At 38.1% G+C, this 13,577-nt stretch overlaps 1 protein-coding gene across 3 annotated transcripts in view; it reads left to right on the forward strand.

Moving 5' to 3' along the window:
• The first annotated feature begins 451 nt into the window (after window positions 1-451).
• The window catches only part of Tax1bp1 (Tax1 (human T-cell leukemia virus type I) binding protein 1), a 78,911-nt gene continuing 65,785 nt past the window's right edge, over window positions 452-13,577 (forward strand). Inside the window, exons 1-2 of one of the 3 annotated variants that reach the window (XM_005377467.2) lie at window positions 452-608; window positions 7,033-7,201. In XM_005377467.2, coding sequence (XP_005377524.1) covers window positions 7,040-7,201 — 162 coding nt within the window. In that variant the 5' untranslated portion in view covers window positions 452-608; window positions 7,033-7,039. Of the gene's footprint in view, window positions 609-786; window positions 910-7,032; window positions 7,202-13,577 lie in introns of those variants that run through there. The other 2 variants (XM_013510614.1, XM_005377466.2) reach the window with 2 other exon arrangements.

Genomic DNA, 13,577 nt, shown 5'->3' on the forward strand with positions numbered 1-13,577 from the left:
GACTTCGCAGATCAAAAAAGCAAAGGGCAGATTAGGAACCGGGAAAGCCTTGGAGTTGAGGAGTCACCTCCCAACCGCGTGGTCGCTCCCCACATTTCTCTGGTCCTGTATTTCCTTACCTATGAAACAGGTGAATTAACTCACAAGACTTTTAAGATCCAGGCAGCGGCAAGGTAAGGACCTATATGATCCTGGGACACCCTTTTCACCTCGCTGCTAAGTTACAAACCCTATTTTATTGAGACTAGGTAGCTGTGAGAAAACGCCAAGGTCGGGCAAACCTGAGCAGTAGCCAGGCAGAAGGAAAACAACCGGGAGACAGCTCCAGGTCGCCCCCCCGTGACTCCTGCGCAGGCGCCTTAGGAGAGAACTGTGGCGGACAGGTCGAGCTGCGGCTGCGCGCCGGCGGCGGCGGAAGGGACCCTCCCCGGGGAGGAAGTGACGTAGCGCCGGCTCTCGGCTGTGAAGGAAGGTGTACCCTGTTGGTGGGGGGAGGCGGAGGCGGAGGCTGTGGCGGTGGTGGTGGCGGAAGAGGTTCGGTAGCTGATGGCGTCTCAGGGTTGGAAACCTGTCTAACGTTTTTCCTAGGCCCGGGAGCCCTTCACTGGGTAAGGCTCCTTTCCGGCTGGCGCGGCGCGGACCCCCACCTGGAGCTCTTTTGGGGCTCGCGCTGCGCTCCTCACCTCCTAGAATCCGGGGCCCAGGCGGGTCTGGGGAATGGTCTCCTTGGTGACGATGCTGCCAAATGACGATGCTTTCTTTCTCAAGGACGAACCTTCCTTCCTGGGCAGCGGTAGTGACGGGCGCGTGGGCGACTTGGGCCGGCGGCGGAGTCGGGAAAACGAAGGGTGGCTCCCCCACACTGCGGGCGGCCCGCGGGATCGGCCTTCGGTTTAGAGGAGGCGAGGCGTACGTTGCGGGACTCCCCTGGCGGGGGGCGACCCTAGGGGTGTCAGAGAATTCTGCTTTTTTTGACACTAGAGATTGAACCGAGGACCTTCGCTTTGAGCTACATCCCCAGGCCTTTTAAAAATGTTCTGCTTTTGAGACGGGGTCCCTCTCGCTAAGTCTCTAAATGGGCCAGGCGGGGCTCGAACGTGTGATCTTTCGCTTTAGGCTCCCAGACTGCTGGGCTTACAGGCTCGCGCAGCTGGCTGTTTGGAGGTCAAAGTGTGTGTTGCTTGCGTTGCTAAGCTTGGGAAAACCTGTAGGTGGAGTCGGCCCGGGAAGGGCGCTCCGGTCTGCCGCTGAGGGCGAAGCTCGACTGTTTTGGTTTGAGTCGCCAGCGGTGAAGGAGGAGGGCACTCCGTGCGCCGCCTACCTTTCAGGGCGGGGGAGTGGTGGCTGTGTAGGTCGGATCTCCTACTTCTCCCGGGCTAGGCGATTAGTTAGTTCTTCATCTGCTTGTAAAGTGCTCTCCCGCTGGTGCTGGGAAGTTTTAAAGAAATTTTAGAAGTGTCACGTCGCTCCTCTTACTCAACTTTTCTATATTTCAAAACTCTCCTTCTCTCTCAATCACCCGCTTCAAATACCGGCCGGTCCGCAGGTAGTGGTCAAGTTCTGACGGGCGCTCCTTGCTCTGGAAGTGTTAGTACTTGGTCGGTGTTTATTTTTCTGCTAAGAAGTACACGTTGCAGTTTGTTTATAAGAAGTTTTGTTGAAAACGTGGTATTTGGCTTTATACGTATTAGATTTTCGGTTTTGTACAGTAGTTGTGTACTACTTTTACATTGTCAACTCTACGTTCTGCTCATGGTTAAATTTCTGTGAGTTGTGCAGGAATTATAAACTTGGTACTTCATTCCAGAAGCATTTCAAATGATCGCTTGAATAACATTGAAGCGGATTCATTGTCCTCAAAGTGGTCTTCTAGTATGATGAAGCGGCTCAGGCGGAGCTGTGTATTTTGTTCTCTATGGTAAACAGTCATACCTTGATATTGGTGAAAATCCACGGATTTGGTACTTGATGACACATTGTGATTGGAAGATTGTGTCCGGGTACTTACCAGTGTTCATCGTTGACTTCCTATCCTTTCCAGCCAAAACAGTTTGTTACTCCTCTTTTTTTGATACTCCTCGTGCCTCCCGGAACCAATTAATGACGAGTACCGCTGAACTTGACTTTTTTTTTGTCTTTTTGAGATAGGGTCTCCTTGTGCAGTTCAGGCTGGCCTTGAGCTCACTTTGTAGCCCAGGCTGGTCTCGAACTCGAAACGATCCTCCTGCCTCAGCCTCCCGAGTACTGGGATTATGGGCGTGCGCCACCACGCCCGGCTGAACTTGACTTTTTGAAGAATTATTTGATTACTCCAGGAATGACTTAAATAAGTTTTTTTTATGTGTTCTGTAGAACTGAATTTTGGAGATAATTTCTAAAGATTCCTTTTTTCTCATATGACGTTTAAAAAACTTTTGTTAACTCTGAATTATGGCACTTCTTATTTTTGTTTTTGTTTTTCTTTTTGTCTTTCTTCCGGTACCAGGAACGAACTCACGACCTTGCGCTTGCCAGGCAGGCGCTGTGCTGCTGACCTAAATCCCCAGCCCCTGGCACTTATAATGGCACAAAGTGTTCATATTAAAAAAAAACAAAAAACAAAAAACAAAGTGTTCATATTAAAAAATGCAGTGCGTTTCTTTCACAGTAGGTGATATGTGAAGTTATTGCTAGTCTGCTTTTTTATTTGCTTTAGTTTCACTAACTTTATTATGGGGAATATCAAAAGGAGAACGAACAGTAAAATGAACTAAGTTTTTGCCAGTCTGGTTTCATTGCCCTCCTAACTCATTTGTTCTTTCCCCTGGAGTTTTTAAAGCCCATTCCAGAAATCAAGGCATTTCACATATAATTAGCTTAGTGTCTCGAAGTGTATTAAATATTTGAAGGAAAAAGCTTACTTTGACTTCATATATTTAATACGAAGAAGTTTTTGGTGACATCTACTTTCTAATAAGTTGACAAAGGCTTATATTTTTTAGTTAAGTAACAGCATCAGGAGCTGCAGGAAAGAGATACCATCACAACAGGCAGATCTATTTTGGGCTTGTAAAAATCCAAGAGGAGAAAGTACAGATAATTTTCTTACCTTACTGAACCACCCCATTTATTTTGGCAGTGTAGTTGAGTACCCACTACCTAATTTTTTCCTTAGATATTAATTCCCAAAATAACACAATTGACCAAAGACTTTTTAGTTTATAGCGTGGCACACTTGAAGGGATTCTAGAGGAATTAGAATTTTAGAGAACGTAGGAAACGTGGAGCCGGGCGTGGCGGTGCATGCCTGTAATCCCAGCACTCGGGGAGGCTGAGGTAGGAGGATTGTTGTGAGTTCTAGACCAGCCTGGGCTACAAATTAAGCTCAAGGCCATCCTGAACTGCATGGTGAGACCCTGTCTCAAAAAAAAAAAAAAAAAAAAAAAAAAGGAAACCTGGAAGGGGGAAGTATAACCAGCATGTATATGCATTTCAGACATTACTTCCCACCTAAATGTGTCTGGCCCTTTAATTTTTCACTGGAAAATTTGACTTGTCCTTGGTTTCCCATCTTACTGTTCACCTGTTTCTGGGGATGTACTTTATAGAGAGAGGGAAGTACTTTGTGTGGTAAAGTGGCACGTTTCTCTTCCCTTTCTGTGTAGGGGCTGTATCTTTCCTTTCCAGCTGAGATAAAGTTTGAGCTTTTTTTCAGGATGTTAGTGAAGCTACACTTCCCATTCATTACCACAAGGTGATGCAGTGACTTTGCGTATTCTTCACTGGGCCATGACGGGGTGTGTGCTTTGCCATACTTGGAATGCCAGCATTTTTATGAGCTGTTTTATCACTTCACTGTTTCTTACCTGTGGGAGGAGTGAACCAGAGGAATTGTGTGAGAATTAGAATTTTTAAGAAAGAATTTAGTAGGTGTTGATACATGATACAATTACTTTCAGAATACATTTATGCATGTTAACTTTTTTATAGCTATAAGCTGTGTTGAAATTTGGAAGTAAAGAATAACAAGGATGGTGGAATCATTTTTGTAAAATGTTTTTACAATTATCGCATTGATTTTTTCTTTTTTTTCAAATACAGTAGTTGAAGTGTTGGAGATCGGTGTAGGCTTATACGTAGGATGATTGCAAGTTTTCTTACCCTTCATCTTATAAGCATCACAAATATATTTAAAATGTAATCTTAGTGTCTTCTGTTAAACGCTTTGAATTTGGAGGGAGGGCCCAAAATAAGATTATGTTGGTATGGTCTTAAAACTATATACTTATAGAAATTAAAACAACAGAGTTAAAAGTTCTTGTTCACACATGTCCTTCATCAGTGAAGACTATATGATAAGTATAGTTTTGAGTCCGTTTTGATGCATTTAATAAGGTCTGCATGTTTATATTCAAGAGTACACTATACCTACTTACTATTTTATACCAAAAAAATTTCAGTGAATTAAAACTGCAGAGTTGAATTATATATTTTTAAAATAATTGGTGTAACTGAGGTTAAACAAAGTTTGAACTTCATTGCCTTGTTTTATAATCAAATAGGTACAGCCATGTTGACTTAGTTTATTTTGGGAAACAACATTAAATTTTAAGGAAGTTTCATCATTAAACAACTTTTAATTAAAAAGGGGACACTTACTCTAAGCCAGTTTTTTTTTTTCTTTACTGTATAGCTTCTTCAAAGGAACCTACTTTTTTCATAGAAAAATATTACAGATTCACTTAACGCAGTGTTGATAAATATATCTAAGAGGTTGGTTTAATTGATTTAGTTACAGTTTCTCTTATTGGTGTCTTAGAACAATTTTTTTGTATATATTTTTTGAAGTACTGGCCATTGAACTCAGGGTCTCATACGTGCTAGACCACTGCTCTACCACTGAAGGATCCTCTCATTTATTTGTTTATTTATTTATTTTAGACAAGGTCTGGCTGAATTGCCTAGGCTGGCCTTGACCTTGTGATCCTCCTGCCACAGCCAGCTGGTCTAGGTATCAGTAGTGTTTTTAAAAAGAAACTGGAAATTTTTTTTTCCTTTTTTGTGAAGCTGCTGACTTGAAGAGACTGTTAGTGACTTCATTAATTTGGTGACCTCTTTGTGAGCTCAGATTAGCTTAGACAATGCAAAGAAGCAAAAGAGAGCTCTATAGCTACTTTAGGTAGAGTTCCTCAGTGTTTTTAAATGCTACCTTTTCGTTTTCGTGAACATATTAGTTTACCAAGTGGAGAATATTCACAGTCCTGTTCTAACAGAGGTGCTGGTACTAAAGCCATTTTGCTGATGCAGAATCAAAACATTGTTATACATCAGGATTATAGACAACTAGCTGATTTATTCTATCCCAGTAGCTTCATGATTGTTAATCTGTTTGTGGGGTGTCCAGTATTCTGTTCAAATACTGGACAGCACTCGGGAAGCTGAAAATACAGTATTTTGTTTGAAATTTTGTTCAAAAGTGGTGCATTGATCATCACAGAAGCAGAGGGAACAACAGAAGAGTTGATATTTTCTAATGTGCTTATTATTTCAAACTTTAAAAATTTGCTGCTGGGTATGGTGGTGCAGGCCTGTAATTTCAACTAGTTGGGAGGTTGAGGCAGTTAAGAGTGTAGCCTGGGCCCTACCCACTGCAAAAAAGGCTCATGAAGTAAGAGTGCTTGCCTCAGATGTGGAAAGCCCTAGGTTGAAATACTAGTACTGCAACAAAGAAGCCTTAGTATTTCAAACAAGTTTGCAAAAGAAAAGAAACAGTTGTCCAAGCAAACTAGCTTATTCTTCTTAGTGACAAGGCTTCTTAATAATTTTTTTTTTGTTCTTAATAATTTTTAAAACATGAGTAGAGAGTACTGCTGTGCTTACTGTGTAGAAGCTTCATTGAGTTATGAAGTAAACTAATTTGCTTTGCAAAATTTTGCTCTGGCTTTCCCCCTTATTACAGGAATTCCTGATAATGACTCAGAAGCAAGTAACATAAAGTCAGAGTCATACGTTCCCATAGTTACACACAGTGTACTGTAGAATTGATTGTATCAGGAGAGTGAGGCAAGAGGATCATTGTGAGTTGGAAGCCAGTTTGGACTACATAGTGAGTTCAAGGCCAGCCTGAATTACATAGTGAGACACTGTCTGAAAAAAACAAAACCAAACCAAAAAAAGACTTTGAACCTAGGGAGAGGAGAGACATGGATGGGCTAGATTAGGAAGAAAAATGAAAAATTTAAGAGTTCTGCATTGAAAGGAAAAGTTAATTGACCCTTAACCAGTAAAATACTAACTTAAAATTGTTCTTACTTCTGTTTGAGGGCTACTCAGATTATATTGGCGTGTGTCGTGGAACACATGTTCATTTGTTTTTTTTTTGGAATAGAATTAGAGGGCTTGATCTGGGCTTGGTGATGAACACCTGGTAATCCCAGCTATAAGGGAAGCGGAGGCAGGAGGACTGCAAGTTGGAGGTCAGCCTGGGCAATTTAGTAGGATCCAGCCTAGAGGGCTCAACTTTCCAGGAGAGTTGAGAGTTTTTGCTTTTTAATTCTTGAGTAATTTTCTAAAGCCATACTGACTGTAGTTGCTTCTCAATTTTTGGAGTTCTGGAACCCAGGACCTTCCAACTGAGCTGTATCCTAAACCCTTTCACAAAATTATTTTGAGACAGTGTCTGAATTCCTGAATTTAATTTGTATTTTTATATTTAATCACACTGGGTGTGGTGGCGCATGCCTGTAATCCTAGCACTTGGGAGGCTAAGGCAGGAGGATTGTAGCAAGTTTGAGGCCATCCTAGGCTACAAAGTGAGTTCAAAACTAGCCTGAACTGCGTAGTGAGACTTTCTCAAAAAGACAAAAAAAAAGAAACAACAAAAAAAAATTTAATCACATCTTAAGGAAAAATTGCAATATTTAAAAGTACATATTGCTTCCATATTTATGACTTATAAATATCCATGAAATTTGCATTAAAACTTACATATTTTGAAGGTATGAATTTATTCTTAGTTGCTATTATTTAACTTGTACGAATTACTTGTTTCAGATTCATAATGACATCCTTTCAAGAAGTCCCACTGCAGACTTCCAATTTTGCCCATGTCATCTTTCAAAATGTGGCCAAGAGTTATCTTCCTAATGCACACCTGGAATGTCACTATACTTTAACTTCGTATATCCATCCACATCCAAAAGACTGGGTTGGTATATTCAAGGTAAGAAAACTTTCTGAACATGTCTTCCATGTAGGAACTTTTTGTTGTTCAATAGATTATAAGTAGCCTGTACTACCCTTATATAGCATGAACTCTTCGTTTATGGTTCGGTTTTGTAAACATCACTGTGAAATAATTTAGCAGTGTATGATAGTGGAAAACAAATGTTGGGAACTTCATTTCACTAGATTTCTTCTCTGTGAACTATTTTTTCCAGTCATTTGTGACTAATTTTATACAGTTCTATAGTCATGTTATCTGTTCTGTTTTTTTTTTTAATCTTCTGTTTTTTTGCATTGCTTAAATATTGCTTATATTGTATTATACCATTTTTAGGAGCATATTCTATTTTATATGACTAAATAGTAAACCCTTTGATGGCATGAGTCTTGGACCTTATATTTTACCAATCATTTTTTTAATAATACTTAACTTGAAAATTATGTTGAAATGGTCACTATAATGGTAGGTACCCCAACCATAGGAAAACCTCCATGTGCTGGAGGTGTTCTGGCAATTTTAGCCTATCAGAATATATAGTGAAGAAAAAAAAACAAAACAAAACACAAAACCAAAAGAATATATAGTGGAGAACTGAAACATTACTGTCCTTTGGGTAGTCAAAGTAACGTCACGAATGTCCAAGATATGATTTTAATAGGCTTGAATTTTTGATTGCACAGACTATGTAAGTTAAGCAGAAAAATAGAAGAAAATAAATATACATCACATACTTTTTTTTTAGTAATTTATCACTTGATGGACATTTAGATTGCCTCTGCTACTTGGCTCTTGTGAATAATGCTGCAGTGAGCGTGAATGTGCACATCTTTCTTAAAAAATCTTTTCAGGGGCTAGGGATTTAGCTCAGCGGCACAACGCCTGCCTGGCAAGCGCAAGGTCGTGAGTTCGATTTCTAGTACTGGAGAAAAACCAAAAAAAAGACAAAAAATCTTTTCAATTCTTGCCTGTATACCCAGAAGTAGCATTGCTAAATCATAGAAAATTGTCTTAAATGTTTTTGTGGAACCTCCATACGGTTTTCCATAATAGCTATACCATATTACATTCCTGTTAACACAGCACAGCGTTCTTTCCCTTTCTCCTTAACTCTTGTTGTTTTGTTTGCTTTTTTTTTTTTATAATGACCATCCTAACAGATGTGAGATGATAACTCATTGTGGATTCAGTTTTAATTTGTACTTCTCTTATGATTACTGAGAAAACATCACATGCTTGTGGGTCATTTACATGTCTTGTTTTTTCTTTTGATGTTGGGGTTTGAATCCAAGGCTGTGTACGACCATGTGTATCTCTGTACCATTGGACTATATCCCTAGACCTCTATTTGTGTGTTTTCTGTGGAAAAATACTTGTTCAAGTCCTTTACCCACTTGTAAATAAGATTTTTTTTTTTGTTGAGTTGTGAGAGTTCTTTTTTGAAATTGATTGAATTAATAAATAATTGTGTATATTTGTGGTATGCAACATGATTTGCTCTCTATACATTGTGGGATGGCTACATCAAGATGTGAGTTCTTTATTCTAGATATTACCCCTGTATTAGATAACATGGAAAATATCATATTTTCTCCCATTTCACAGTTTGTCTTTTCACTCTGTTGATTCTTTTGCTGTACAGAAGATATTAGGTTGATGGAGTCTCACTTGTTTATTTTTTCTTTGTTCCCTGTGCATTTGGTGTCATGTGCAAGAATTAGAACTAAATCCAGCGTCATGAAGATTTTCCTCTATACTTTCTTCTAGACATTTTATAGTTGCAAGTCTTACGTTTAGGTCTTCAGCTGTTTTGAATTAATTTTTGTATTCCGTAAAGCAGATAATCCAGTTTCATTTTTTGGCATGATTGTTCGGTTTTCTGAATACTTTTTGCTAAAAGAGAATATCCTTCATTACATAGTCTTGGCACCCTTGTTGAAGATCATTGGACCTTATTTGTGAAAGTTAATTTCCAGATCCTCTATTTTATTTCATTGGTCTATAATGGCTGTCATTATACTGTTTTGATTATTGCAGGTTTGTGTAATATGTTTTGAAATCAGCAAGTATAAGGTCTCCAGTAATATTTTTTTTTTTTTTTTCTTAAAGCAGTGGCCAAGTTTATTTTTGAGAGAGTAAAAGTGAAGAGTGGGGGAGAAACTGGCTCTGCAGAGTGATCTTGGGCCTGGTAAAGAGAAAAAGAGGGTAAAAACAAAAATACAAGTACATGGTACATCTGGGAAATGCAGCATGGGCTATTGTGTAAAGTCACAATAGTCTCCGGTAACATTTTTCTTTTTTAGATTTTTTTTTTTTTTTTGGTACCAGGAATTGCACTTGCCAGACTGGTGCTGTGCTGATAAGCTATATCCCCAGCCCAACATTTTTCTTTTTCTGGATTATTGTGTCTATTTAGAATTATTTGAAATTCCATATGGAGGTTAGGATTTTTTTTCTATTTCTGCCAAAAATGCCATTGAAACTTTGATAAGGATTAACACTTTGGATAGTGTAGACATTTTAATAATGTTGTCTTCCAAATCTGTGAACTTACATTCCTGTTGTTTAGTATCTATAATTTCTTTCAGCAGTGTTTTACAGTTTTCAGTGTGCAAGTCTTTTACTTCCTTAAATTTATTCCTAAATGTTTCTTTTTAATGGTATTATAAATGAAATTATTGTTGTACTTTCCTTTTATTTTTTATTTTCGTATTTTTTTTGTTTTTTTTTTCCTTGTACCGGGGATTGAACTCATGACCTTGCGCTTGCCAGGCAGGCGCTGTGCCACTGAACTAAATCCCTAGCTCCTTACTTTGCTTTTAGATGGTTCATTGCTGCTATATAGAAATGCAGCTGATTTTTGTGTTACTTTTGTATCCTGCAATTTTGCTGACTTCATTTCTTAACAGTGAGTTGCATGTTTGCACGTATAATCTAGAGTTTTCTACATGTGAGACCGTGTCATCTGTGGACAGATAATTTTACTTCATTTCCATTTTGCATGTATTTTATTTATTTATTTTGTTTAACTACTCTGGTAACAACTGGTAACAACTTTCAGTACTATGCTAAATAGAAGCAATGAAAGGGGCATCCTTGCCTTATTCCTGATCTTAGAGGGAAAGATGTCAGTTTTTTGAGTATGATGTTAGCTATGTGATTTTACCTTTCTTACACTGAGGTTATTTTCTTCTAGTCCTAGTTGATATTTTTAAAAACATCTTGAAAGGGTATTGAATTTTGTCGAATGCCTCTTTTGCATTGAGATGATTATGTGCCCCTCTTCTGTTAATATGGCATATTCGTTAATTTTCATATGCTGACCTATCCTATGCTGGGCTCAAACTTAAAATGCTCCACCTCAAGACTCCCAGAGTGCTGGGATTAAGTGTACACATGTGTGCCATCATGCTCAGCTATGTGTTGTGTTATTTTCTTCTTTCTTGGTATTTTCTGATATTTTAAAATTTTTCTTGTGTTTTTTTATGTGATCTGTTGTGGTGGTTCAAAAATATGCTGTCTGATTTTCTACGTATTTGTGAATGTTCTGATTCCTTTTCCCCTCAGTACTGGGGATTTGTACCCAGGGTCTTGTACATTTAGGAAAACTGTGTACCACCGAGCTGCAGCCCAGCCTATTTTAGGGCTTGTTTTGTGGTCTGTCCTAATGAGTGTTTCTTGTGTGCTTGAAAAGAATATGTTTTTCATTGTTATTTGGTAGAGTGTTCTGTATGTCTGTTAGGTCCAGTCAGTCTATAGAGTTCAAGTCCTCTGTTTCCTTACTGATGTTCTGTTGGTTGAGCTATTCATTATTAAAACTGAGGTATTAAAATCTATTACTGTGTTTTCGTTTCTTTTTTTTTTGTTTGTTTGTTTGTTTTTTTGGTTTTTTCTCCGGTACCGGGAACCGAACTCACGACCTTGCGCTTGCCAGGCAGGTGCTTTTGCCGCTGAGCTAAATCCCCAGCCCCTGTGTTTTCGTTTCTGTTTACTTTCAATTCTGTCAATGTTTGCCTCATAAATTTGGGTGGTTTGCTGTTAGGTGCATATATGTTACAATTGTTATATCTTCCTGATGAGTTGACCCTTTTGTCATTATATAATGTCATTATTGACTCTTGTGACATTTTTTTGAGTTAAAGTATGAGGTGTATTTAAAATATGTGGTGAATATTTAAATAAATTTGTTGCTGTAAAAGGTACACTGTCATTAATCTTCCTTAAAATACCCCCTTTGTTTCAAACACATTTATCCCTTTTTTTTCTTGAGACAGTCTCACTGCTTAGTTCAGGGTGGCTTTGAACTCACTATGTAGCCAGGGCTGGCCTCGAACTGACTGCGATCCTCCTTGCCTCAGCCTCTCGAGTGCTGGGATTGCAGGTGTGTGCCACCACACCCAGCTTTATCCCATCATTCTTGACACTTTCTGAAGCAGTTATGTGTCTTTATGAGGTATGATTAAAAAATACGGTGAATGCTCCTGGCAAGTGCCATCCATTGGTAAAGCAGGTTTATAAAAACATTAGTCTTCACCTGTCTTATTCACTGAACCTGACACCATGCCACTTTTCTTGTTTTCTGTGTATCTTTCTTAGTTATTTTTATACCTGTTTTCCACTCCTGCTGCTTTTTGTATTTTGCTGCTTTTTAAAATAGTGACATGCTTTTGATTCTCTTGTCATTTTCTGTTTTCCCTCCTCTTCCTCTCCCTCCTCCCCTCCCCTCCTTACTTTTTTCCTTTTTTTATTTATGGTACTGTTGTACTTCCCACTTAGCTACATCCCCAGCCCCTTTTTATTTTTTGAGGCAGAATCTCACTAAGTCGTTCAGTTATCTAAGCTGTGCTCAAACTTGATATTCTCCTGCCTCAGTCTTCAAGAGTCCTGGGATTATAGGCATGTACCATGACTCCTAGTTTCCTTTTCATTTTCTTTTATGGTTCTTCTATAGATATTTTCTTTGTGGCTACAAAGGGATTATATAAAATATAATTAAACACTTTATTTTAACCACTTAGTTCAATTATTTAAATACAGGATACCAAAAATTGCATATTTTTCATTAATTTTTATAAGATAACAGGAAATATAAAAAGGATGATTTTATCAAATTTATTCTGTACTAGAATTGACTGGTTGAAATGACACCTGCTTAAGGGGTTCTCAGGATAGTACATAAACAGATGTGCTACCTGAGTCATGCTCAGGGTAAACTGTTAAGTGGTTAAACTGATAAATTCAGTTACATGTAAAAACTATACTTTACATCTTTCCTCTAGTTTGTTGTTAAAAATTACATCTTTTTATATTTTGTATCCTTCAACATCATCTTATTTTTGTGCTTTCATTTATTAAGTTCTATATTAGAAACGTCATTAGTACCACCATTACAGTATTGCAGGATTTCCTTCTGGATTATAATATTTCTGCTAAAAAATCTGCAGATAATCTTATAGAGGATTCTATGTGAGTTACCTTTTTCTTTTCTGAAATTTTCTTTGACTTTGATAATTTAATAGTGTATCTTGGTGTGACCCTCGTTGGGTTTATCTGAGTTTCTTGAATTTGGTTGTCCGTTTCTTTTTTCAGATTTCAGAAATTTTCAGTTATTCTACAGATAAACTCTTTGCTCTTTTCTCTTCATTTTGGTAACTCTCATGAATATATTGTCTGCTTGATGGTTTCCCATAAGTTTTAAGCTTTATTTTTCTGCGTTTTAGTTTTTTGTTCATTGGACTGTGATTTCAAATGACTTGAGTTTACTGATTCTTTATTGTGTGTAAGTTAACTATTGAAATCCTCTTGTGACTTGTTTAATTCAGTTACTGTATATTTCAACTCCAGAATTTCTATTCAGCTGTTTTTAGTTTTTATCTCTTGGTATTCTCATTCATGTTTTTGTGAGTTTTGTTTAGTAGGTTACCTGTGATTAATAGTGCATTGAGCTTTTATTTATTTATTAATTTGTTTTTGTTTTTTGTCTTTTTGAGATAGAGTCTTGCTATGCAGTTCAGACTGGCCTTGAGCTCACTTTGTAGCCCAGGCTGGTCTCGAACGCAGCAATTCTCCTGCCTCAGCCTCCTGAGTGCTGGGATTACAGGCGTGTGCCACCACACCCAGCTTCATTGAGTTTTTAAAAGGTGATTATGTTGAATTCCTTGTCAGATAATTCATTACTGTTTCTTCAGGGTTAATTTATCAAGAAGACCTTTGGGTCTTCTCTTTACCTATTTGCCTTCTTATTGTTTGCTGTTTTGTGCATTTGATAAAACATCCACCTCTCTCAGCTTTTCCAGACTTGGTTTACATAGGGAGAACTTTCACCAAACTGTATAGAAATTCTAGAGGTTTAAAGATCCTTAAATCTTTTTATTGG

Source organism: Chinchilla lanigera, unplaced genomic scaffold (assembly GCF_000276665.1).
Source record: "Chinchilla lanigera isolate Chin_1 unplaced genomic scaffold, ChiLan1.0 scaffold00009, whole genome shotgun sequence".
Classification (NCBI taxonomy): Eukaryota; Metazoa; Chordata; class Mammalia; order Rodentia; family Chinchillidae; genus Chinchilla; species Chinchilla lanigera.